General features: G+C 45.8%; 1 protein-coding gene and 1 long non-coding RNA gene across 10 annotated transcripts in view; both read right to left on the bottom strand.

Annotated features, from left to right (window-relative positions):
• Positions 1–15,448, bottom strand: part of Kcnj15 (potassium inwardly rectifying channel subfamily J member 15) — a 45,192-nt gene extending 29,744 nt beyond the window's left edge. The window contains exons 1-3 of one of the 7 annotated variants that reach the window (XM_076943193.1): positions 15,207–15,448; positions 14,911–14,958; positions 14,361–14,613 (exon numbers count right to left, since the gene is read on the bottom strand). Coding sequence is in view for 1 of the 7 variants with exons in the window: in XM_076943197.1 (XP_076799312.1) it covers positions 14,361–14,388 (28 nt within the window). In the remaining 6 variants the exon portion in view is untranslated. Of the gene's footprint in view, positions 1–14,360; positions 14,614–14,910; positions 15,107–15,206 lie in introns of those variants that run through there. The other 6 variants (XM_076943192.1, XM_034515373.2, XM_076943197.1 and 3 more) reach the window with 6 other exon arrangements.
• Positions 15,449–21,740: 6,292 nt separating this feature from the next.
• On the bottom strand, positions 21,741–27,263 carry LOC143444108 (uncharacterized). Of its 3 annotated transcripts, none has more exons than XR_013113674.1 (4): positions 27,153–27,263; positions 25,845–26,146; positions 25,086–25,172; positions 21,741–22,903 (listed from the first exon to the last, which is right to left on the bottom strand). It is a non-coding gene; the product is annotated as an uncharacterized LOC143444108 (long non-coding RNA). The 3 variants fall into 3 exon arrangements; XR_013113672.1 differs by having other exon boundaries at positions 27,033–27,197; XR_013113673.1 differs by having other exon boundaries at positions 26,018–26,146; positions 27,033–27,197.
• Positions 27,264–27,588: the final 325 nt, after the last annotated feature.

Here is a 27,588-nt window from a genome sequence, read left to right as displayed (position 1 = left end):
TAGAGGAGTCCTTGCCTAGCACGGCAAAGCCCTGGGTTTCATTCCTAGCACCACAAAAACTGGGCCTGGTAGCATGTCCCTGATTCTGGAACTTGAGTGGCAGGGGGGAGATGTTCATAGGTGCAAAGTCATCCTTGACTACACAGCTAGCTTGGGGCCATCCTAGGCTACATAGCTGTCTTAGGGCCAGCCTAGGCTACACACAGGTAGCTTGGGGCCAGCCTAGGCTACATAGATAGCTGGGGCCATCCTAGGCTACTTGAGATTCTGCTCTGAGACAGACAAGGTAGACAACAACTCACACTCAGAGTTGTGAACACAGGTGCTTTGGTGGAAGAAGGTGGAGGGAACCAAGATACGGGACACACCATAGGTGGGAGGCAACAAGGTTGAAGAAAGGCTTTGGCTAGGATAGGAGTCTTGTAAGAGTCCCCAAGTGTGGGCTTGTGTTTTGTTCCACCTGTTATACTTCCCAGATAGTGAAGAGCTTGGATTGTCTGGCTAAGTGTGGAAGAAGTGAGTCCCCTGTCTGGGTGTACCACAGGCCTTAATAGTAAAGGTCACTGTCGCAGGAGATTGCAGATCTCACGTCAGGAACATAAACACTTGCAAGCCACAGAAGGTGGCTTCTCGGGGTCATCAGCTTGTGCATCCTCTAACGGAGCATGCAGAGGAGCCTACCGGGCTGCTAGCTGGTCTGAGAACAGCTATAATTTAGTATCACTGCCCAACAATTACTCCCGTTTTCCTCATCTGTAAATGAGAGGTTTAGATGACATGACCTCAAGGTTGTCTTCCATCCTGGTGAAGGTGAAAGTCAGAGAGTTCACTGACATCTTTAATGAGTTTTGAATGTTTGAACTATCTACATTCAAACATGCGGTACCAGGGCAATATCCTCAAAGCTCTGAGCTTGAGGAACCTGCCTGGTTTTAAAATAAATTGTCTTGTAAAAAGTACACAACCTAAATTTTGCAGGGAGAAATCCCTAGGGGTCCGGAGAATTGGCCATGGTAATGAATAAGTGATGGATTGGACAGTGAAGCAGACCATCTAGAAAATGATTGGGCATGTCTTAAGTCCAGGTGGCAGATTGCTCCATGAATACTGAGAGCAAAGAGGTTTCTCACCTGTTAGGATGCTAACAGGTAATGTTAGGTAATGTGACTCCTCCAGGAGCTCAGATGGACTCAGCAATACGAAGTCTTTCTCCTTTATCCCTCTCAAATATTAGAACTAAGGGCTGGAGAGATGGCCCAGCAATTGGGAGCTCTGGCTGCCCTTCCAGAGAACTCAGGTTTGATTCCAACTATAAGCCACCACATGGATGGTACCTTCATTCTAAGTGGACACAACGCCCCCTTCTGGTCTCCACAGGCATTGCACACACACACACACACACACACACACACACACACACACACACACACACGGTACACAGACATACATTCAGGCAAAATACCCAAGTGCATAAAATAAAATATTTTTTTAAGTTAAAATGAGAAACAAGAGCTAGTCAAGTTTTCATGAAGTAATCTACATGCCCAGGCCCACAGTGCCCTGCATGGCACACAGGAAGTCTGCATGGCATGATGACAGCAGTTAGGAATTGTGGGTATTGAGACATAGTCAGCACACAGACTCACCTTTCCCAGTAGAAACATAGGAAAGGCTGCTTAGACCTGTTTTCTAGGGCCACCCAGCAGCTCTCTCCACTTCAAAGCAAGGTGTGGTGGAAGTGGTCCTCAGAGGATGGACTTCCCTGGGTACTCTGGGTCTCAGCCCACTGTCTCCAAAAGAGAGATTTGAAAGGAGAGCAGACATGTCACTGGCCCAGCCCCCTCCCAGTAGGTATCTCTCCATCTTTTGGATGACCCAGCAGGTGGCCTTCAGTTCCTGCTTCCTGGTTTCTGTCTTGGCTTCTCTTCATAAAGGACTATAACCCGTAAGCCAAATAAACCTGTTGGTGAATACTGAACAGCACCCAGTTCTGGAGCAGAGCTAGACCCTGCAAAGGGTAGCAGGACCCATTGCAGCCAGGCACAAGGTGTCATCAGTCTTCCAGGGACTTACCATCTCCTGGGAAGGCATCTACCCCAGAGGCAGACACAGTGACCACTAGTCACAGACACATCACAGACACATTGCGATCTTGCTCAGCCTAGAGAGGATGAGATTTGAGGACTGCAGAATTGGTCAGACTTTACGGGGCTGGAAAATCAGAGTCTGGGCCAGCCTGGGGAAACGGATAATGAGGTGCTAATAGGAAAAGCAAAGACTGGCTTTCCCGGAAGGGCCATTGCAATGAGGTGGGGCAAGAAGCCTTCTGCAACTGAACAGGACCTCACAGGGAGAGGCGGAACCAGAGTGATGGTCAAGTTGAAGGGCTGGAGATGGGAATCTGGAGAGAAGCAGGCCACAATGTCCAATCCTCCCAGCAGCCTGGGCTACAATCATAGGTGCCTTGGAAGCTCGGGTTCAATGGATGCATATTAGCTGTTGGTGGTTAGTCTCATTCTGGTTCCCAGGGTAGCAGAGGGGCTCCTGAGGGCAGAAGGTACGTGATGTTCCCTCTCCTCTCATTTCCAACAGCCTTGAGGTTTCTCTCCATCCCAACTTGAGCAGAATGCAGCCAGTTTATAGTTTATGGGGGTTTCCTGCACACCCATCCACGTTTTCCACTGAGGTCTGTGCTTTTTCCTAGACCCACCCAGATTCCAGAGCTCGGCTTACTTGCATGCCAAGTTTAGACTCTTTGTTACTCCTCTTTCCAACTAAAATACAGGAGAGTTACCTTCCCAGGGCTTCTGTGTATTCTTCACAGACAAAAGAAAAATAAAGGCTACTAAGTAACATAAAACTCAGTTTCTATGGTAAACAATCTTGCCTCTAGAAATAAACCAGCAAACAGTTCCCTTTCTTATCAGGTCTTGTCAGTTTCAGTGGCCATGCAGTATAATACAGTGTGTGTGTGTGTGTGTGTGTGTGTGTGTGTGTGTGTGTGTGTGTGTGTGTGTATGCCTGTGACAAACTTGGTGTCATTTCTCAGGCAGGTCGTTATTGTTATCAGGTAAAAGAGGAGCCCCCAGGGGCTCCCAGCTAGACTGACTGGCTAATCGAGAGCCCCCAGAATCGCCTCTCTCTGCCTCACAGGCCCTGGGATTATATGTGTGTGACCACGGCCTGATTGGATTTTTTGTTTGTTTGTTTGTTTCTTCATGTGGATTCTAGGGACTAAACCCATGCCTCATGTTTTGAGGCAAAAAGTTTACCAACAAGCCATGCCCCAGCCCTGTGATGCCCTTTATAGGTTAAAGGGTGCTTCTTAATGATCTTGTAAGGGTGGTAACTTAGACACCAGAATTCAGAATTTCTTTATGAAATCATATTTTTTTTTTTTAGGCAGAACTATTTAATAAGGAGATTGGTCCCTTGGAGGAGGAAGTTACGATTCATTTTCTGATCATGTGAGGCCATCTGTTCCCTTGTCAGTTCATTCGACACAAGACGGACGTGGCTACTGACACCTTCACTAAAATCGTCATACCTGAGGTAAGCTCTTCTCCAGGATTTTCGGATGGGGAAGGTTAGGTAGCTCATCAAGATGAAGCTGTCCTGGGCCTTCTTCCTCCAACATCTGTCTGCCTTCTCCCTGAAACTAACTCACTCACGGAACACACACACTATCTGCTTGTTAAGAAGAGGGTAGTGAGGTGAAGGCTGGGGCCCAGACTGCCCAGGGAAGTCCATTCTCTGAGGACCACTTCCACCACACCTGAAACACCCTGGGTGCCTGGAGTCTACATACCTGGAATTCACATCAGGAATGTCTGGACCCCAAGGATCAAAACCTCTGCATGGGGCCAGGCTGCCTGTCTCATCAGAATGACCCTTTGCTGCTCCTCCTCCATGCCCTGGGGCCCACCTCTGTCATCTCTGAAACTCTGTCATCTCTGCAGAATTCTAAACATGCCTGCCGTGCATTTGTACTCTCTGTCCTGTCAGGATTTTCACAAAATGTTACAGTGTTGCAGGTTTGATTCCTTCAGTCCTTCTATTCTTTCTTTCTTTCTTTCTTTCTTTCTTTCTTTCTTTCTTTCCTTCTTGCCGTCCTTCCTTCAAATGCACATCAATATGTAGCCTAGGCACATTTTGACAAAACCCCTGTCCCTGTCTCCCAAGATCTGGGAAGTTATGGACTGCCACACCCAGATCCCCTTTGACGTTTTCTAATAAAATAAAATAAAAATGAAACAAACGAACAAAACTATGATTACGTTTTAAAGCTGTCTATGTAGTTTTCCAGTTTACTATTGCTTATGCTCTGCTGAGATTCCACATTGACACATCCGAGTGGCTGAAAATCCAGAAGACAGACCTGCCAACGGGAACTGGAAGCTGTAAGAAGGCCCATGGCCCCGGGGAATTGGCATGAAGCTCCTGCTCTCACTGCCTCCGCATTATGAACATTCAGGTCCTGTCCGTGTTCAAAGGTCGCCGATCTTATGAAGGAATTAACATGAACGGTCTTGCTTTAATCACAGCAGTAATCAGCAAATTTGGACCTTGCAGGATCTTTCCTACCCTTTTTGTTTTGTTTTTTAATTTATTGGAAATACGTTCAAGAATGGGCTTGTTGTTCAGTGCCCTGGAAAACTGAAGCATTATCCTGGCAAACCCAGGTACTCACCCTCTTCCCCCACATAATGCCTTTTCCAAGACAGCTCCTCTGCCTGATGCCTGCAGCTAACAAGCAAGTGACTTGACCTCTCTCCAAGGTTCCCTCTGTGAGGGTCGGAAGTTCTAGCCTGTGTCCAATCTTCTGGGAGTCATGAGTCTACCAGGTGTGCTGGCTGGTGTTCTCTCTCTCTTCTGTCCCTTCCCCACAACAAATGTGACCTTTGGGCACATGGCAGCCACCTGCAGGGCCCGGCCAGTCCTGTTTCACTCACATTGCTCCTCTGATGGATCTCCCTCCCCTCACTTTTGGAGTCCATTCTGTTCTTCTTCATGGCTTGTCTCAAATGCCCTACCTTCCCCCCAAACCTTTCCTCTTTGATTTTCCCAGGCCCCTGTGAAGGTCCCTCAATCAATTCTTGTCACGTTCTACACACACATAAACACACACACACATACATACATACATACATGCACACACATAAACACACACATACATATACATACATACTCATATACACACATTAAAGTATACACACATACATTCACTTACACACATAAACATGAGAACACACACATAAACATAACACACATAAACACACACAGACATACATACACATACACATAAACGCACACATACACACGTACAAACACATATACACACATAAACACACACAAACAAACATACACATAAATACACACATACACACATACATACACATATACACACATCTACACACATATAAACACACACTTAACATACACACATATATACACATATACACACATACATACACACATATACACACATACACATATACACACATAAAAACATACACACATACATTCACTTATACACACATACATCAATAAATGTAATTTAAAAATTTTAATAAAAATGGCTATATTTTATCATCTGGCTAGATAAAAAAACTGCTTAACTTTCAAGGAGCAAGAACCTGTTCTGGGGAGGTAACTGAGTGTCAAAGCCTAAGTATTCAAAATGCAAAGAGTATTTGATTTAAAAATCTCATTTGACAAACAGTTCTACCAGCCACAGGAGTCACAGATATTGAAGAGTAAACAAACCATGGCGTAGAAAGCATAGTTCATGAAGCCTTCGCAGGATATTGTACTAGACAGGCTAATACCCATAGTTACAAAAATTTTTGTGTTCAAATATAAATATTCTCATGAAGCCTTAAAGAGGCCTGGGCTGCTCCCAGCTGGAACAAGATGCATTTGATTGCACCCACAGTAAACCAGTTCTTTAGACTTTGAGTCTGAAAGAGTGTTTTGTGCCATAAATGGGAAAATCTAGAAAATTCTCTTTGACTTAAAATCTGAAGACTTCTGAGAGCCAAATACCTTTGATGCCATGTCCCCAGAACAGCCCTTACCAAACAGGATGTTTGTGGGAGGCTAACATGATGTTCACTCAGGAGGCGTGCCTTGTCATGGATGGAGTCACCCCTTCCCACCCCAGGCTGCACCATGTTTCTCTCTTCCGTTTGCCTCTTTCCTTCCTGGGTCAGAATTGCAGCTCACACATCCATGCAGCACATACGTCCATGCAGCTCCCTTGTCCATTCAGACCACATTTCCATGAAGCTCACATGTACATGTAGCCCACACATCCATGCAACTCACATGTACATGCAGCTCACACATCTATGAAGCTCACATGTCCATGCAACCCCCATATCCACGCAACCCATACATACATGTAGACTACATCCATGTTGCCCACATGTCCATGCAAACTGCACATACATGCAGCCTACACATACATGCAGACCACATGTCCATGCAGCCCGCACATACATGCAGCCCACATGTCTACCCATACATGCAGACCACAGGTCCATGCAGAACACACTTAGACATAGCACACACATCCATGATGTCCACTCATCCATGTAGCCCACGTCCATGATGCCCACACATGTATGAGGCCCACACATTCATGCAGCCCACATATACATGCAGCCCCCACATTAACAGGCAGCCCTTCCTCCCAAGTCCCTCATCAATCCAGTTCCAGCAGCTAGTCCATCATGCCACAGTGTGTGCCAAGAGAGATAGAGTTTCGGTTCCTAGTTCTCAGATGGATATTTCAAAACACTTCATATGTGAAGTCTGTACTGGGATAGATGGGGGAGATCAGAGATAAGAAAAAGACATAAGAGCATCTACCTTCACGTGGTGCACACAGACTCAGGAAGTGTGGCCCAAAGGAGTCCCCAGTTAAAACACTGGGAGCACAGAGAAGAATCAGGTAAAACCTCCATTGCCCAAGAGGCTTAGGCCTGCAGAGATGGATAACCAGGTCTTTATAATGTCAATAAATACCTGTGCCCAGGGATGGGAGGAAATTCTGAAAAGTTTCTAACCCCAGCTTTGTAATCTGGAGACAGTGTCTTCGTGCTGAGGCTAGATCCGAGTGTAAACAAGTGGGGAAAGTTTGAAAACCTCAGTGTGGGCAGTTAAATGTGACGCAGACGGAGGCAAAGAAGCAGCTAAAGTCAAAAATATGCATAGCAGAGAATGAACATTGTCTTTCAGAATAATTATAAAATATCAAGTATAAAATATTGAATACAAAAGTAGTTCCTCATGGGACCTGAGAGATGGCTCAGGTAAAGATACTTAACACCAAGCACAGAGACCTGAGATTGATCCCCAAACTCCACATGACCAGAACACATGTCATGTGATACACACGTGTGTGCACACACATGATTGCACACATGCAAGTACATACACAAAAAAGAAAGGAAGGAAGGAAGGGAGGAGGGAGGAGGGAGGGAAGGAAGAAGGAAGGAAGGAAGGAAGGAAGAAAGGAAGGAAGGAAGGAAGGAAGGGAGGAGGGAGGGAAGGAAGAAGGAAGGAAGGAAGGAAGGAAGGAAGGAAGGAAGGAAGAAGGGAGGAGGGAGGGAAGGAAGAAGGAAGGAAGGAAGGGAGGAGGGAGGGAAGGAAGGGAGGAAGGAAGGGAGGAGGGAGGGAAGGAGAAAGGAAGGAAGGAAGAAGGAAGGAAGGAAGGAAGGAAGGAAGGAAGGAAGGGAGGGAGGAAGGAAGGGAGGAGAGAGGGAAGGAGGAAGGAAGGAAGGAAGAAGGAAGGAAGGAAGGAAGGAAGGAAGGAAGGAAGGAAGAGCCTGTAAACAAATCCAAAAACTAGAACTAGCAAATACTAAGTTGAATCCCAGATTTGAACACAAAGCTATGTTTAATTTGGAAGTTACTAGTAAGAGTCTGCCACTGTGGATATTGGTGTATTTAATTGTGATTCATAGAAAATATCTATGCAAGAAGTGATTTAATCAAATAAGTTCTTTGAAGCTTTGAAACAAAATGGATAAAGGGGAATAAATTTTGGTTGACAGTTTGGTTTTGAGACCAAATGTAAAGTACGTTGTCTAGGGTTGACTGAGCAAGTCCACTGGCACCCTGAGGCACACGGCTTGCAGTCAGTCGCCTGTAGGGATAGCTCAGGCCCCAATGACACAACTTACTGTAAGATCATTACACAATGCTCTCAGAGGATCACATGACTCCTTGCCTTCCCACACCAATCACTGTCTACCCAAGACTCCAGTGGAGCCATGAGAAAAACGAGTCAGAGGGTGAGAAGATTTCCTTGTGTAAAGGTTTACATCAGGGAGTCACAGTTAAAGGCTGCCTTGTTGTGGAGCTTGGAGATTTAATGTGTTAATGCCCAGGACCTGCAGGCTTAGAAGGACTTCCAGAACCTGGGAACAAGGCTCGCTTGTCTCCTGTAGATCTGGACTTGCATGGGACCCTCTTTGGACTGTGCACACTAGAAGAACAGAGCAGGAAGCTCTCAGTGTGATAGTGGACAAACAGGGATAGCATCTGACAGGATTCTGGACAGTCCCAGGAGAATGAGTCTTCTATGCATTGGGCTAGAAGCTAGATTCCCAAATCTGCTTGTCAGAGGATCATAGCGCTGTACTGGATAGATACACACATGTACAATGGGAATCTGCTGGCCAGAGGGTCACAGTGCTGTACTGGATAGATCATTTGATACACACATATACAATGGGAGCATTGGTAACTTCTCCACACCACTGTGTTAGCACTCGAGAAGCAGCTTAGAGGACTTGGTTCTTTATAGTTAGCTGTTCTGTTTTATTTATTGATTTGTATATGAGGTAGTTGTGTGTTTCTTGGGCTGGCCTCGAACTCACTGTGTTGCTGAAGATGAGCTTGAACTCTTGGTTATCCTGTCTATATCCTGAGTATGAGGATTACAGGCTTGTGCTACCACACACAGTTGGTGTGGTGCTGGGGATATGTCTCAAGGATTCACGTTTGCTAGGCAAGCACTCCATCATCAACTGAGCCACACCCTACAACTACAGTTAGCCTTCAGTACAGGCCTTTTAGAATTATAGAAACTGGAGAAGAACCGATTAAAAGCACTTGCAGGGAACTGGAGTTAGGTTCCCAGCCCTACACCAGACATCTCACAACCTGGAACTTGAGCTCCAAAAGGACCTGATGTCATCTTCTGGCCTCTGAGGGTCGGACTCACAAGCACAAACTAACACTCAGGCACAGACAGATACACATAATTATAAAGTACAGATGAAATTTTTTTTTAAAACTTCAGATTTGAAATGTATGAAACAAGTTACTGAAAACAAAGTATAACTGTGTTAAGACACGGTTGGCAGCAGAATTGACCAGGCTTACACAATTTTCACACTTACACAATCTTACTTTCATTATTAAAGCTCCTTTGGTCTGTCACTTGAATATGTCACATGTGTGTGGAGCAGCCTGCTAGCTGTTTATAAATATTTTCCATAGACTTCTCAAAATACAAAGAACCTGGCAGGACTCTTATTCTGTAGTATTTCAGTACCCCATGCAGCCAGGTGCTTCCAAGATTCTTCTGCTAGCAGCTCTGCGGGGATGATTGACGGGTGCATTCACCAGATGTGAACGCTGTTTTTCTCAAAGTATAGGGATAGACAGAAAGAGTAAATCTAGAAATTAAGACAGCAAAGTTTGGGTCTTGACCTTTGTGTTCTTTAGTGAAGGGGGTAAGGACAGAGCAGATACCAGCCTACAAATACCTGAGCGTACAAACATTAATGCGGAAGAGATTTATTTGGTAGACATGAGCCTAGCAAGCAATCATCCCAAGAAATGACAGTTAACTGGTATATGAAATTGAATCAGCTCTTATTCACAGAAACCGGGGAGGAGGACGGTGGGAGGAAGGCCTCAGCCACACTCAGGCATTTCACTGAGGCAGCCGTTCAGACTTTATTGGAGAAGACAGGACTTGCTGATGAATCTGACATCATTCTGGGTCCTAGGCTCTTGACTGGCAATGTCAACAAACAGTCTTTGTGCCTTAAGTTCCTGGCTTTCCGGGTAGAAGGTGGGCACATGTACTTTACTGTAAGAGGAACACACTGATTGCATCTTACCCTGAGGCCTAGATGAGCCCTAAAGGGCCAGCCATCAAATGGAAATCTGCCCTTGGTCACATGGCAGTGATGTCAGAAGCATCCCAGACAGGAGACTGGATTTTTTTAATCCCACTGGTGAATAGAAGTGCAGAGACACATGTCTGTCCGTATGTCTGTCTATTTCCCTGGCAGCCAGCAGCTACCATTCACACACATCTGTTCATCTCTCCACCCAGGAAACATACTGAACCTTCATGACATAAGATCCAGAGTGGACTTGGAAATTCATGAGAATCCGGCTATGGGTCTCTTCCTATGCACAAGCCCTCTTCAAAGTCTCCTTTGAATTTTATGGCCACAGTTTTGAATGAATGTTCTTTAAGGAAAGCCCTGTATTGGATAATCTTTGAGCTCTGCAGAACCTTGACCAGCCTCTGCTATGGGCAGTGGGAAGAAAAAAAAATGTAAGAGAATTCTGTAACTGTTGGCCTGACACCAAGTCGGCTGTGACTGAAGCAGGGTGAACTCAAACCAGACCTCCCAGGTCCTCTCAACACTCCTCAATGCTCTGCTCCTTCTCTGTGTCAGTTTCACCTGACCTGAACTTCAGTGGCTCAGTATGGCTGAACAGTCCAGGGACACAGCATTGCCCTGACCCCTGACCCCTGACCCCTGACCCCTGACCCCTGACTCCTGTGTGAAGCAGGAGCATGCAGCGGTCACTGGGATCTTGAGCATCCTAGTATCAAAAAGTGGCTCTGCTGGTATGTGCTCAGTTTGAACTGTTGGGTCATAGGGGAATCTCCAAACAAGACTCAGTTTCTTCCCGTGTTTTTCTCATTATGACCTTAGCTGGGACAGAGACACACATGCATTCCTACTTAGCTGCTTCTTACTGGGCACAAACCAGCCCTTGGCGTGTGGGTGCTTTTATGTCCCAAATCAGAACCTGGTTTCCTTCTGTTTCTTCTGAGGTGAGCATGACCAGGCAACCTTGATCCATCCCTGTGGTGTGACTGAAATATCAGGGTTGTACCGTATAGAACATCAGGTATAGTCACATGTACACATAGCTTGTGAATGGGTTTTGGTTAACCCTTGGCTCACTGCATAAACCTTCCCCTGTCAGAGGGAACACAGGTAGCTGCATTTCTCTGATCCCCTTGTTAAGGAAAAAGCACAAATGTGTGTGACTAAATGTGTGTAATCCTCCACAAGGATTTTAGCTATACTCAACAGGAGGCTCCCCTACAGTTGTCTCTGTTAATCAGAAGAGCACATTACAGCTAGTGCTTTTCTTAAGTTCCCCTTCCCTCTCTCTTGCTCCCTCCCTCCCCTCCCTCTCCTGCCTTTTCCTACCTGCTGAAGGCAGAAGAGCTCTGTGCCAGTTAAACACTAAGAGCTGTGCCCCCATCTTGCCTTTTGAAAGGAATGTGTGTTCCCATTTGTTTTCCATCTCAACAAACAAACCAGCATTCAGTCAGCAACACTTCTCTCTGGGAGTCCTTCACTTATGCATATTAATCGTTTTTTCTCCACCTGCTGCTCTCAGTGAGCCCTTTGAAAGGGAGGGAAAAGCTGGTTCCCTTCCTTCCCTTAATTTAGTGAGTAAGGGAGGACTGGCCTTTTCTGCTAGGCTTTGAACTTCAGATCACCAAGCTCCCTTACCTGTCAGGGAACTGGCACCTGAGCAGCAGCAAGGAGCCAAGAAGTTTGAGTCACGCCTGCCTCTTTGCAGGGCACAGTGTCCTTGAGAGGCACAAGGCCAGACCTGTCTGTGGCTCACTTTGCTCCTGGGCCATGCCTGCCACCCCTCCTTCCAAGGAAATGGAGGTGGCTCCCAGGAGACAAATGTGAAGGGCCAGAGAACCCAGGAAATTAGGCAAAAGTCTCTTTCTGCTTTGCTTCTTGCCTGTGACCACCAGTAATGAACTCTTTGTTGCTGGTGTGGAAAACAATATTAATTCTTACAGGAACCTCCTGGCTATTTTTGCAGTGAAGAAAATAACTATTTTCACTTGAGAGGCTGTAAATAAGGCCCTTGCATTGGCTGCTTGGAAACTGTTGCTTCTATGAGAAAAGCAGAAGGAAACCCTGCAGAGGCTTCTACAACCTCCGCAGGTGCTTCTGGGCGGGCACTGGCTGCCAGCTCTACTCCTGCTGCTGTGCTGATCCTGGGTTTATGTTCAAACTCATTCTAGACTCAGGTTGGGACTATGAAGGGATACACACACCAAAAGCAGTGTCTTTCTGTAGGGTTCACACTGGTGGGCTGACTGCTTAGGACATTCATTGTATAACTCAGAGAAAGGCTGCCTAAAGCCACATGGGTGGGCTTTTTTGTCCTCAGCACATGCTGTCATTCGGGTAAATACAACAAAACATACACATGTACAAATATACACATATACAAACATACACGCACCCATATTCATATGTGCACATACAAGAACACACATGTGCACACACACACAAACACACATATATATGCACACACAACAGGTGCACATACATGTACACCTCCCCTCTAACAAGCACAGAAGCCTTTTTAGAATTCTTCCTTGAAAGGAGGAGGAGGCATGCCCTCAGCCCCAAGGAAGGAGCCAAAACCCCTGTTTGTATTAGTTCTGGGCCTGCTAGCAAGGAGCTGCCTGTGGGCTCACACTTTTGTCCCCCAGAAATTGAGCTGTTCACATTGGTTACAAGTAGGAGATGAAGACACTGGGGAGCAGCACTTCTGGCCACAGATGTTGGTGGGAGGAAGGAGGGGTAAAAGGAGGAAGGGCTTCTTAAAAATGCATTCTCCTGAAGCCACCGGATCACACACTCTGGCTAAGCCTGTTTCCCTAAGCGCCCCCCCCCCCTTGCTCCTTACTGAATCATGGGTTTTTTTTTGGGGGGGGCGGCTATTAGGACAACAGGCAATCTGGCTAAAGTTTGTCAGTTTCTAGACGTGTGTAGAAATGCCACATATGACCTCTGGATCATGTTCTGTGGTCATTTATTCTACTTCTGGAGGGAGCTGTTACAAATAAAACCCCAGCAAGGTTTAGAAAGAGCATAGATAGCCCTGGGACCCACAAGGTGCGAGGTGAGTCAGTAATCAATTCTTCACCTGAAGTTACCCCATGTGCAATGTTCACACATGGATGTGCAGTGTTCACACGTGGATGGCATTTAAAAGCACATTCCAGTTTAATGTGACACTTTCCTTTGATTTTTTTTTTTTTTTAAAGCACGGTTGTAAATTGGAGAGAATTTGTCACCTAAGGCTATTACTGATGGTGACCTGTTTGTTTAAACTTTCAGGAGAGAAGGCAGGACAAGTAACAGGCTGCTTGTGAGTGTGAGCCTGTGATTTGAGATGGCCAAGAGGGGACTTTGTAGCTTATATGCAATCTTGACAGTAGGTTGAGGTTTTGGGGTGGTGAACACATTCAGATTGAAAGAAGGGAGGCTGAACATTTAGTTTGTTCAGGGCTAGGTTTGGACTTCAGTTTTCCAAAGTTAATGTCTTTATTTGCAGTGAGGTTTCTAACCTGTGACTTAAGGCATGACTTAACGGTGAGCTCGTGAAATGTCTAAGAAACAAATTCTTATTCCTTTCAGGCGATTGAATGGATGCGCAGGACAGCAGACTTTTCAGGGGCCAGTGTGGGGGGTTGCCTGGTGCCTAATGTGCTCATTAGGAGAAAACAGACTAAATCCACATGAAATTATGTGTTCGTTGGGGAAAGCAGCATTCTCTGTGGGCCGTGAACAAAGCGGTTTCTCCAGTCAGACTGCTTCCACTCTCTGACTACCTCAGAAGCCCGCAGAGCCCTTTCTTCTTGTTGGGATGGGCGACAGATTTTCAAATGTTTGGTTGAGGATTTGCCTTACGTCCACTTAAACTGACTTCACCACTGACAAAGGAAAGTGACCGCCAGGAACTTAAGAAAGAACTATATAATCACCGAAGTATCAGTAGCACACTGGCTCCGACATACGACATAGGAGAATACACTGGTTCTCTAGACCCCTCAGACCCTCAGCCCGCTGGGCAACATCTGGATACTTTTCTTCTGCAGGCAAGGATAAAGCACTCTCCTTTCCCTTTGCCCCATCATTAAGGAAAAATCTTTTTTTTTCCACATGTAAACAGCATTGTAAATCCCCCCAGATAAACTTGGCCGGTTTACATGACTTAAGGAAGTTTTTTTTTTTTTTTTTAAAGAATTACAACGTTTTCATTACCTTTGGAAGTCAAGTTTTTCAGAAGCATCTCCAGCCAGCTGCCTGCCCCCACGGCGACGATGTACACTTCAGCCTCTTACCTGCTGAGTGCCCAGTGCAGGCTCCTGGGTGGGCAGGAAATTAAGACCAGGCAAGGAAGTGATCCAGGGTGCCTTGGAAAGGTAGGTGCTGAGGGTTTTTCAAAGTGAAGAAACACTCTTGCTGTTCACTGTCAGTCAAAAACAAGTTCGTACAAGTTTCTGAGAGGAATTACCTGAGGGAAATGAAGAGAGAAAGGAGGAGATTGGAAGAGACTGACTGGGGAAGGAAGGACAGAGAAGGAGGGGAGAGGGAGGGACACGGGGTGAGGGAGAGAGAGAGAGAGAGAGAGAGAGAGAGAGAGAGAGAGAGAGAGAGAGAGAGAGAGAGAGAGAGAGGAGAGGAGAGGAGAGGAGAGGAGAGGAGAGGAGAGGAGAAGAGAAGGAGAGGAGAGGAGAAGAGGTAGAAAGAGGAATTGGAGGAAGGAACCCATGATGTCAGCATGTCTAAGGTTTTAAAGAAATCTACAGACCAGCACAGGGCAGCTTGGAATGCAAGGACTCCTCAGTTCTCCAGGCACCTGTGTATAAAAGAAACTGAAGTTCTTACTAAGGAACATCGGTTTATTTCTGAAGAAACTTTGTCCCCTCTTATCAAAGTCCGTTTTAAAGGTCCCTTTGCTTAAGTAAACTATAAACAGATTATCTTTCTTAAGGAACCCGCCTGAACCTCCTGTTCCCCTCCTTCTTCCGTCTCCCCACCCCAAATGAATACTAATCAGAACCCACAGCTCCCAGGGAAAGCAGGGACCAGCAAGCCCAGCCCTACCCTATCAGTGTCAGACTCTGCCCAGGGAGAAACCTGCCTGAGATGGGAACGGCTGTCTTCAGTTCTGCCACAGCGATGGAGTTTGTTCTCGTTGTTTGTTTTTGTTTTTTGTTTTGTTTTGTTTGGACGGGTTTTGTTTTCCTTCCAGTAGTTGGAAAGATCAAGGTTAAATAAAGTTGGATTCTTTTAGATGGGATGATGAGAATTGGGCTGGAGTTCTGGGTTAAAATTAGGGTTTTAACATCCTTAATTATCTGGCATCATCATTGTCATCGTCACCATCACCACTATCATTATTAAAAATTAGTCAGTGGCGGGGCGGTGGTGGCACACGCCTTTAATCCCAGCACTTGGGAGGCAGAGGCAAGTGGATTTCTGAGTTCGAGGCCAGCCTGGTCTACAGAGTGAGTTCCAGGACGGCCAGGGCTACACAGAGAAACCCTGTCTTGAAAAACAAAAACAAAACAAACAAACAAAAAAAACAAAAAAAAATTAGTCAGTCATATTGGGAGCACCTTCTGAGGAGAGAGTTCTGGGCATAGAAAGGGAGTGACTGTATCTTCAGTCTGTGCCCTTCCTATACTTCCAAAGCTGAGGGAGGGAAGGAGGGAGGGAGGGAGGGACACCCACAACTTCTGTAGCCTTCTGCCATCTCACAGCAGTGTGAAGCATCCTCAGAGAGGGAGGGGTTTCCCAGGGAGCTTCCTGAGTTGCAGGAGAGCAAAGGCTTTGTCACAGAGAACAGGAAGGCACACTTGTCCCCCTGCTGTGCTAGGCAGCTGCACCTCTAACCTTATTCAAGGCCCACCCCACTATCATTGATCAGGTTTTGGCCCACAGGTACACCTTCCTTATCAATCATTGATCAGGTTTTGGCCCACAGGTACTAACTTGTTTATGAAAAGATAAAGAGAGGGGAGATATAGTCTATGGAAGTGTGGTGAGGTGTGGGGGAAGGGAAGGGGTGCCTCAGCAGGCCCATGCCAAGGCATTCCTTCTCCCTGGGGGACCAGCCACATGACTGTATAGTTAGAATATAGTTTATTCAGGGCATGGGGAGGGGAGTTAAGAGAGTATTAGAGGCAGAGAAGAAAGGCAGAGAGAGAGAGAGAGAGAGAGAGAGAGAGAGAGAGAGAGAGAGAGAGAGAGAGAGAAGAGAGAAAAGAGAAGAGAAGAGAGGAGAGGAGAGGAGAGGAGAGGAGAGGAGAGGAGAGGAGAGGAGAGGAGAGGAGAGGAGAGGAGAGGAGAGGAGAGGAGAGGAGAGAAGAGAGAAGTAGAGGCCAGCCATAAGCACATGGAGAGAGAAGGGGGAAGGGAATGGGGAAGGAGCAAGGGGACAGGAACAAGAAGGGAAGAGCAGAAGCAAGAGAGCAAGAAGGGGCTAACAGCCCCTTTTATAGTGACTCAGGCCTACCTGGCTGTTGCCAGGTAACTGTGGGGTGGAGCTTAGACAGAATGCTAACAGGCACACCTACCAAGGTGGAGCCTATCTAACATATCTCTAGCCCACTCTTGGCCCAACTCTTGGCCTCCATTTTCCTTGCTACATGTCAATTACCAGTCTAGGAAACTGCCCTGACTGTAGCACTTACTGTCCGTGCTCTGTTTTGGAATTCCTCATTTGTGTGGATATTGGATATATCCTTCCAGGGACACCCAAGACAGTATAAATCCCATTACAAGTATCCTAGCTCCTTGTAAGTTTATCTATATAATATCATTTGTATTGTTTTATATATATATATATCATGCTATATAATACAGATGTATTTGCCAATGTATTAATGAAAGACCATGATAATTCGTAGATTATCACAGCACAGCTTCAATTCTTCCTGTATTTGATACATATTTTCAGTATTGGCTTCCATTATTTGAATCTTCTTATCCAAAGATAAAAACTCTTGCAAAAATTTTATGTTTGATGCTTAGACCATAATATCTGCATGATTAGTTGTTGTTTATGGGGAAAGAAAGAAAAATTAGAGAAGTTGAACTGCCCAAAGCCAGATCTACAAGGGTGCAGATAGGCATTCAGGACAGCTCTTTCCACATTCTCAGTCCATGTGTGTCTCATGGCTATGCATGTTTCTGCTTAGTTCACTGGGAATATTCATATGCATGTGTCGGGGTGCTCTCATGAGAATAAGGAAGTTCTAGAAGAGCCCCACAGCGAGATTTCAGTCACAGGAGACAGACTTTGTTTTTGTGATTTAATAGCTGAATGACCTGTCTAGATATTTCTGGAAATTTCTGAGGCTGAAGGGAGTAGGAAAACCTTTTAATCCTGGCAAAATTTCAGTCACTCAGTCTCTTTTTATCCGATGAGTAAAATCTGCTTCCTGTCCTGGGGTTAAAGGGCAGATTTGTAAGTGACAGGATCTGAGATTGGCTGCACCAAACAACAGGATTGGTTGTTGTCATTCAAGTTGGTTAAAATAATTGATCTAGCCTGAAACCCAACCAGAATGACTTGTCAATAAGCCCCTTACCCATCCTACTCCCCCTCCTCTTCCCTCCCTCCTTCCTTCCTTTCTAGTTTCTTTCTTTTCCCTCCCTCCCTCCTTCTCTTCCTCCCTCCATCTCTCCTTCCTTTCCTCCCTCACCCCTTCCCTTTCTTCTTCCCTCTCTCTCTCCCTCCCTTCTCTTTCTTCTTCTCTCTCTCCCTCTTTCCCTCCCTCCCTTCCTCCCTCCTCCTTCTCTCCCTTTTTTCCTTTTTCTTCCAGTTCAGTGAAAACAATAGGTGTGTCTAATTTGCATGTAGTATAATCTAAAATCTTCATTTGTATCTGAAATTCTAAAAAGACATTCCAATTTTGAGTCTTTTTCAAGAGATCCAGTTCCCAAAAGAAATTCCTAAAAAGGCAACATGGAAACCAGGGTGCTTTCAGCTTTCAGCTGAATCAAAGTGTGAATTGCCTGGAAGCGGGGTGAGAGTAATGAATATATATTTACCTTTGAACAGCTCCATAAGTCAGGTTAGATATGGGGCAGGAGTGACAAGAAATGGCTTTGTCTATGGAACGCCCTGTCTAGACTGATGGCAACCACGCACTAGCCTCTCAAAGAAGGCCACCTAAGGTTCCAGCATCCTCTCCAGCAGGAAGGCTTCCCCTCTGGAATGCAGCAAGGCAAGCTTCGGGCTCATTCCTGCTCTTCTGTAGCCAGATGGCACAAAATAATCAATGATACAGATGTGACTCAGTGGAAATTTGCCTCTGAGCTATTCTCTGCAGGGTGATTGACAGCCCAGGGTCTAATAATAATAATGGTAAAAAAAAAAAAATTGTGGATGCACTGTGGGTCACCCTGCTCCAGTGTGGGTCCTTGCCTTGTTGTTCTTGTTGTTGTTTTGCTTTGTTTTGTTCTTTTTCTTTTCTTTTTTATTCTTGCTCTCTTTCTTTCTCTCTCTCTCTCTCTCTCTCTCTCTCTCTCTCTCTCCCTCTCTCTCTCTTCTTTCATTCTGCACAGGATCTTACTATGCCACCTTGAACAGCCTTGGACTCACAAGGCACCTAGGTTACTTGGGATTAAAGCTATCCATGACCACACCCACTCATCCTCTGGTTTTTGGAGCTACTTATTTAATATAAAAAAAAAGTGTATTTGAAAATAAAAATCATTATTCTGATATTCCAGTATGCTCACACTAAGTAGACAATGGCCAACAGAACTGTAATGCTAATCCAGTGGGAAAATACACAGTCAAAAAGCCAGGTTTGCCACACATGGCCTCTGCTGAGGAACTGCTTGCTTTTTAACCTCCTGAGTTCCTGGGTGATTCTAGTGCCTCTTAGTGACACACTCAGTGCCAGTGAGTGACGGCCCACGCTGGGTGGGGTCACATTTCCTCTCTCCTCCCCCAGTTTAGACTTCATTGTGTTAGCGGCTGCTGGTTCAACCTCACACCTCCCTCAACATGCAGTCCGCTTACCTCGAGCACTTTTTCTGTCAATGAAGCCATTTCCAAGCAGTTCCCATCAAAGACGGGTGAAAGACAAAGACACGTGCTCACTGTTGACAGTGTGAGCTGGTAAGTAGCAAAGCGTTGCCTGCAGGGTGGAGTCACCAGGTCCACTGCACTCACGTCCGTCCTTCCTTCTACACCCTAACCTGGACATCCATCCAAAGGTGTGCTTGCATGCTGGTTTATGTAACTCTTCTACTCGGTCTTATTGTTATTTAGCTCTGCATCGAGTAGATGGGTAACTCCCTAAGCCAGACAGCTGTTATGGGCATATCGCTACCAGGTCACCATGTAAAGCAGGCTGATTCTCCTCAGCCCAGCACTGTGAGGATCACTTTTATATATTGAAATAGAAATAGTTGCAGACCCTGGGAGTCATGCCCTGTGTAACTTCAAAGACCAGCTGGAGAGGACACTCACATTTTATTTCTCTTCTCTCCCCATATTCATAATTCCTCAATGGGTCCTCACTTGGTGATAACCTGGATGTTGTATTGAGGCACCTCTCCTTTTGGGGTTAGTGATAGCAGCCAATGGGGGCAGTTATTCTATCTGCTAAGTGCAGCTGCTGTTCCCAAATGCCTCCGGTCATGTTGTCCAAAGACTCTCCCTCTTTAGGTCTCGCTTGTTCTTATATGCCTTTTTAGGATACCTCCACTCCTGAACATAGACAGGGCCTCTTTACTGCCTTCCCCAAGTAAGTACCTAGCTTCTGGCAGAGACTAACAGGCTCATGTTGCAATTTGAGGGGCAGGAGGTATTATTTTGTCTGGTAGAACCGTGTCGTGACCCTAAAGCATCATGACAGATTCCTTGTAGGAATCCCCATTCTTCTTAAGCACCCTGCCCCCTTTGTGCACACAGGCAGAAAAGCTTGGGGACCTCCGAGCACACCCTCGGTGTTTGTTATAGGCAGGGAAGGGAGAACACCTGTGCTTTTTTGGGTTTTGATGTTGGAAATTTTCCCATTGCACAACTGTCGCTTCTTGCCAAATATTCCAGTTATTGTGGAAAAACTGAGCAATGAAAATTGGTGTAATGATGCCAAGTGACAGAGCTCAGCCAAGCTGTCATTAAGGTCTCCAAGAATGCGTGCCAAAGAAGGAATAGGGGTGGGGGGAGAGGGTGCCCCTGACTTTTAGATCCCTGCTTACAAACCCTACTTTCTTAAATATCTTTTTTTTTCTTTTAGCTAAGTCACAGTGGGAATTAGCGTGACATTGTGTAGAAAGCAGTGTCCATTGTGTAGAAAGCAGTGTCCATTGTATAGAAAGCAATGGCACTTGAAAGTCTGCACTGAGAAGAAAGCTGGACCTCGCCATCTGCCCTGCTGCCACATCCACAGTCACCTCACAAGACTTACCCATCAAGTCTATCTGAGAGAAGCACGCACCCAGAGACACCCTGAAGATTACATTTTGACTATCCTTTTCCTCAACAAGCTAGCGTGGAAAATTAAAGCAGCTAAAGAGTTCCAAAGGAGGCCAAGCTCAAGCTTCCCAAACTGTATCCAGACGCCATTGATTTCCTGAGCATTTACACTCAAACAGACTCAAAAAAGAGTGACTGGATTTACTTAGCTTCTCCATTAAGAAAGAGATCTTGTGTTTATTTATTCTCAGAGTCTCTCTGTCTCTGTCTCTGTCTCTGTCTCTGTCTCTGTCTCTGTCTCTCAACCTTGTTTGTGTGTGTGTATTCATGTATTTCTATGTGTACAGGTGCATGTGTGTATGTGAGAAGGGCAGAAGTCAATCTTAGATATCATTCCTGAAACCATCCACTTTGGTTTTTGAGAGTCTCTCTCTGAGATATTGGGCTCAGGCATTAGGCTAGTCTAACTGGCCAGCAAGCCCCAGGGATCCACTGGTCTCTGCCTCCAGAATGCTGGAAATGCAAGTGTGTTCTACTGTATCTGGCTTTTTACACTGATGTTGTGGGTGGAGACTAGGCTCTTATGCTTGGGTGGCAAGCACTTTATCCACTGAGCCATCTCCCTAGCTTTATTGATGCATTCATTCTTGGTCATATACAGGAGGAGGATTCTGTCTCGGCCTCTGCCTCTGCCTCTGCCTCTGCCTCTTGTCCTGTCCCTCTGGCCTGCTTTGCTCTTCTGGCCACTCTAACCCACAGTGGACTTGAGGAATGACTTGCCCTTCTCTAAATGACTTTAACTGAGCAACTTCCACTAATCTCTGGCTACCTCAGCTTAGCTGACTTCCCTTCTGAAATCCATGTGTATTCGTTAGGCAGTGGTATTTGAGGGGCTGTAAGGCTCTGATTTATGAATAAATGAAGAATTCATAACACTCCATGAAGAATGAACCCCAACTAGAGTGCTCTGATGATCAATTTAGCCTCATTTTAATGTCTTGGGCAAACAGGTCTTTTGAGTTGCTCAGTGTCTTGTCTTCTGGGCCACCTCATAGCTACAGAGCACAGAGAAGTGCTTTGCCCAGGTCACTGACAAGCTAGTTCTTCTTGGCAAGAAGTTGAGCAGCCATGGAAAGATGGAGGGGAAAAGAGTTTTCTCTTGGCCATTAGTTCAGAGACTGTGGAGATGCTACTGGTGACCTGGAAAAAGTTAAACCTTTATTGGAACTGCTTTTTGTACTAGGCAACTGAGCACAACAAAAGTACATCCAGAGCTCATGCACAATGCAGAGAGGTGAGTCACATGACCCCATGTTGTGAGCACAGGAGTCACTTGACTTTATGTCCTGAGCATGGGAGTCACATGACCCTGTGTCTTGAGTCTTCTGTTAGAAGACACTAAGGAGGAGGCATCTTTGATGGCTAAAATCAAGATGCACTTCCTGCTTTCCTTTTGATTCTCTCTGTGGCAAGTTCTTTGCTGTGTTTTTACCTGTGCTCATGTGCAGGAACCCCCTCCCCCCCAGGTGCATGCACAGGTTCTTGCTTCTTGACTTTGTACACAATCCAGTCCCTTCCAGAATTGTGTGATCACTGTCTGTTCCCAGTGACCTGGAACTACCTTAAAATACTTCCAAAATTTCCCATCCCTTAAAGAACCAGAGTTTCTCCAAGAATAGGGAGGAGCAGTCTTGTTTCCCTTTCCATACTTGACTGCTGTTTTGGGGGGAGGGTCAAACCATTTGAGTAGTTGAATAGGTTGTATTATGCAAATGAATAGAATTTCATTAGCTGGTTCCTAGGAAATTGAATTTAATCAAGCTAATTTTCCTGGAGAGCCTTGTGCTGCGACAGTAATTTGTAAGGTTTATTTAGCGTTATTTTCTGACTTTGCTCACATGCATGCATTCCCAGAAATCAAGTGTGAGAGTCTATCTCCTATTATAGTTATAGGACCTAAAATAATATGACAGTGCTTGGAACAGCCTTTCTGTTCGTTTGCTAATGGAGTCCTAGTGCTGTCCAACCTTGGGTCAATCAACAGAGACAGTGTACTGATCTGAGCAAGTGCCATGTGTATGTAATGCTGCCTGCTGTTCTCTGTGTCCAAAGTGCCATTTGAATCACAGAAATTCACATGGGCAGAGCCAGCATGGCCCACATTTAGAAGTAACAACAGTTGACAGTTCACTGGGTCCTGGAGATGGAATTTTTAGTTAAGAGGGTAGCCTGCGTCAGCAGGGCACTTTCCAGTGTTTGCTGGGTATTGAGTTTCTTCCTCAGAATTCAGGCAACGGAGAGGGTGGAGGAGGCAGGAAGTGGGAAACACTTCCCTCAGATCTGCACGCTGGACGTTCGCCTGCGAGAAAACAAAGATCTCAGGTAGAAGATGAACTGGAAATGATAAGCGTAGAGCCAGCCGACTCGTTCTTCTGAGGTGAACTTGACAAGCAGCCGTGAAGGGCACAGGAGCTCTCAGAACTGCAGGGACAGCGTTGATGCCAGTGACTGACTCCAGCCAATCATTCTATCGATGTCTCTATTGACATGTACCATTTACTTACATGCCACTGTGACTGAATACCTGACATAACCAATCTGAAGGAAAAGGGCTCCTTGGCTCATGGTTTTAGACAGGTTGATCCGAGTTTGTTGGTTAAGCTGAACACTGGCACAGCGCCTGCATGCCTAGAGACCACTACAGCTCTCTACAGGCAGAACATAAAGACACCATGAGAGACCAGGGACAAGAAACCTCCAAGGGTCTGCCCCAACCCCAGTGGCCTACTTTCTATAATTAGATCACATCTAAAGTTTCCAGAACCTTCCAAAAAAAAAAAAATGTACCCCTAGCTGGAGAATCATGTCTTCAAAGCAGGGATCAGCCGAAAAAAACATTCCTCTTCAAATCATGATCCTACCGATGAACACACCACGTAGCATTCACTTTTGAGCTTTAATGTCTGACTTGGCCTTGCTCTTAAAATTATAGCTGAGGTTAACTTCTGACATGAAAAGCCTCCTGTCAGAAGGCTCCATTCCAGCTGGGTCTCAAGCATGAATTTTTAAATTATAAAGGACAATCTTCAGATGTTAAATTTGTGGGCTAAGGTCGATACTATCATCATGATTATTAGGTATGACACCCATAGCCTTGTCTTGAGCCCAACACTTCCTTACAGGGCATTTAATATACTTCCTCCAGGTCATCTGTGGACCCTTGAGTACAGAGTAGGAACCCCAACAGTAGCCACAGCCCTCATACAGATGGCCAGGAAAGCCGAGGTGGATCTGGAATGATCTCCACATTGTAGAAAGACGCCTTCAGTAGCTATCGCTTTACACTGACAGTAACAAGGGTAGGAAGGAGTTAGATTTAGAACTGGGTCTCCAAATCCTTGCCCCTTCTTGCCTCCTTCTCCAAAACTTCTCATGGTCTCTGGCTTGGTATGCCTTTCCCTGGCCTTTCTGATGTTCCCAGACTCTGTGATGACGGTACCTATAGCAATCTCTTGTGGGCATGGTGGTGGCTCTGCCGTTTCCTGCCAGCTATGGGCCAGTCACCACCCTTCAAAGAGAATCTCAGACCAACAATGCCCACGTGGTCATCTGCATCAGGATGTGTCCAGTTTTCTTAGCTAGCCATCTGGACTGCATTCAACCCACAATCCAATTACTTAGAATATCTTTTATTAAGAAGGAAAAGACTCTCATTGGTCCAGAGGACTTATTGGTAGCTCTCTGTTTCATAAAATAAATACCTTAGAAGTCACAAGCTTGTGGCTGGAGAGATGGCTCAGCAATTAAGAATGCTTGCTAAGCAATAGTGAGGACCAGAATTAGGATACCAGTACCAAGCCTGGCATCCTGAAAGTACCTGGAACCCAGGTCCAAAGACAATGGAGATAGGAGAAATTCTGTGGTTTGCTGGCTACCAGACCAGCTGAGAGAAATAATGAAATGGCCATTCCAGGGTCAGAAGAGACCCTGTCTGAAACTAATTGTCACAGAATAATATAGGAGGATGCCTGATGCTCTCTCTGGCCTCTGCATGCACACAGGCATGCCTTTCCCCCTATACACACACACGTACACACACATGTACACACACAGACACACACAGATACACACATATACATACATATATATACACACACAGACACACACAAACACATACATATACATGTATACACACACAAACACATACATATATATACATACACAGATGCATACATGCATATACATATATACATATACATAGGCTTACACATAAATACATGTACATACATATATATGCATACATACACATATACATACACAAACACATATGCAATACATATACACATACATACATATACACACATATATACACAAATACATACATATACATACACATACACACATGTACACAACACGTACCTATACATACACATACATACTCACTCATAATTTAACTTTTCTTAATTATCACAAGCCTGACTTCCACTGTCATTATTCATCAACACTGCTGCCCACAGAACCCGCTGGATGAACAGTTTTACCTGAGAAATCCTGAACTCTGCAGTGTTCAGAGCCAAGGCTGGAACCAGAGATGGTGATCTCTTTGGAACTGTTGGATTCAGTTCTGCCTAGAAAGGACAGTTGGACAGTTAGAGAGATTCAGGGTGTCCCATACTACCAGGGAGGCCTACTCCTGTTCGTGTAGAGGAAACCCAAGATCAGCCCAGGTCATAGTTGTCTAAGGAGAGACAGGTTGTCTATACTTAGGTCCTAACGTCCAGTGCTGCTTGGGTGTCTGTGTTCTGCCTGGAATATGGGCTATGATCCCTTGCTAGCTTTAGATTCAATGAGGGTGAGATAGATCAGGGCCTACCTCTCTCTAGTCACTAGACAAGGATGAAGCATTGCCAAAGCACAGTTAAGATCTGCTAAAAGTCAAGGCTGTTGTTCACAAAGGTTCTATAAACTCAGATTGTAAGCACTCTTTCTGTTCACTTTTCTCAAAGCAGAAAATAAAGACTTCCTAGTTAGCAGCTGGCAGACTAGACTGTCTTGTACTGTCCAAGCTCCCAGAGCAAAAGGTCTATCAGTTTAACAGACAGACAGACAGACAGACAGACAGACAGACAGACAGATTGCACTATACCAGCACCAGGTATCTTCAGCACCCCTTAAACACACCTTGAGACCACTATATAAAAACTTGTGTTTGATTGCCCTGGATCTTGGAGGTTCAGCCCCACCCAGAGCTGTTTAAAACAGTTTAGCCAGCTATTCTGCAGCCTTAACCTTCAACTAACCATGTCCACTTGGCTGGGGGAGGCTGTCACTTCCTTCAGTGAGAGCTAAAGGACAGAGCATAACCTGCCCAATACATATGCCTTAATCTCTGTGGCCGTGATTGGCCAAACAAGTGGCTATGATTGATCCAAAGACCCCTTCTGGGGCTGCATAGCAGGTCGTTTGAGCTCACTGAGTGTGTCGGCTGGCAGACAGACTGCCAGGCTGCCTCCTCTGGTATTGCAACATCAGGTAAAACGAAGGCCTCCTTTGAGCAGTCTCTCCTTGCCTCTGTTCAGCAATGCAGGCTGCTACTGGAAGCCTAAAGAAAAACACATCAGACAAGGATGGCGACAGAGGTGGTTTGGCAGTTATACAAGTCATGTCTCGATCCCACAGGCTTTGTGTGAACAGGATAATGTGGGCACTGCCCGGTTGAACAGCCGAAGATCCCATGGCCAAGCAAGCACAGCACTGATCACCCATAGACCCCAGACTTCCTGTTGTCACATGAAAACTCAACAGCACACACTAGCTCAGTGTTGGTCTGCTGCCCAGCTCTGGGCCCTGATCAGAGAAAAGCTCTGGTATTGTTCTTTCTACAGTAGAGATCAACAAGCATCTGCTGAGGGCTGAAGAAGGCTGTGGCCCCAGGCAGCAGCAGCATGGCAAAACACACCTGATGGAGCCTGACAGCCCCCTAATTCCATCCAGACAGTCCCTTACACCTGCCAGGATCCTGTCCCTGATAAAAGGGCAGTTCTGCAAATGAGGGCTTGAACCTGGCAACCAGTTACTGAGCAGCCATCTGGGTACCCTGGCTCCTGAACAAGCAGGCATCCAAGTTGCAGTATGACTCTCCAGTACTGCTACAACAGAGGTGGTGCCCAGAGGCCTGTTAGTTGCCACCGACAACAAAAATAACTGAATAGTTTGAGAGAGTCCAGGATGGGAAGAAGGGAAGAGGAGGCAGAGGGCTGACTGGTGACATCTGGGAACTGATAAATAAGGAGCCAGCAGAAGAACCTGCAGCCTCTGACCACCTGAAATGTTGCACGGAACTGTCCTCAGACTGAGAGATGTTACACTGGCCACCGGTCCAGATCAAAAAGTCCTTCGAGAGGAAACTCTGACACTTTAAGGATACAATGCCAGAGGTAGCTGCTGCTTCCCACTCCAACCCCCACTGCTGTTTCTGCTGTACTCACACACTGCTGACTTAGTCCTGTCCACATAAAGAAGAGCCCTTGGCCAGCCAATTGGTGAGAAGGAGGGAGCCAGAGTCCACTCCTTTATGCTGACTTCCACACAGAGCACAGAGCACTTACTCTGAGGTACACCTGAAGGAGGCACAGCTCGGCATCTACACTCAAGTGCCCTGACAGAGGCATCTAATCTGCCCCAAGCCTTTCTTTTTCCTTTCTAGAATCTGGTGGTTGAGAAACCAGTTTAACCACAGAGAGCTCAGAACCCTGCATTAAGGCTGTGTAGTTTAAGTAAACAAGATGCTCACAAAGACGGTTGTTATTTTTTAAAAATGAGGCAGAAAAGGGAAATGGAGTCTGGGATTGGCGTTCGGTTGGTTGAGTACTTGCTAAGCTTGCAGAAGCCATGAGTTCAATCCCCACCACTACAAGAAGCATGGAAGGTGACCTGTCTGCCATCCCAGCACTCCAGAGGCATAGGCAGGCAGGGGGTCTGAGCTCCCAAGTTGTCCTCAGCTGTCTAGGGAGTTTAAGGCTGGTGTGGGCTCTAGATCTGGTC

This window comes from Arvicanthis niloticus, chromosome 12 (assembly GCF_011762505.2).
Source record: "Arvicanthis niloticus isolate mArvNil1 chromosome 12, mArvNil1.pat.X, whole genome shotgun sequence".
In the NCBI taxonomy this organism is placed as follows: Eukaryota; Metazoa; Chordata; class Mammalia; order Rodentia; family Muridae; genus Arvicanthis; species Arvicanthis niloticus.
This window is presented reverse-complemented; position numbering and strand designations above follow the sequence as displayed.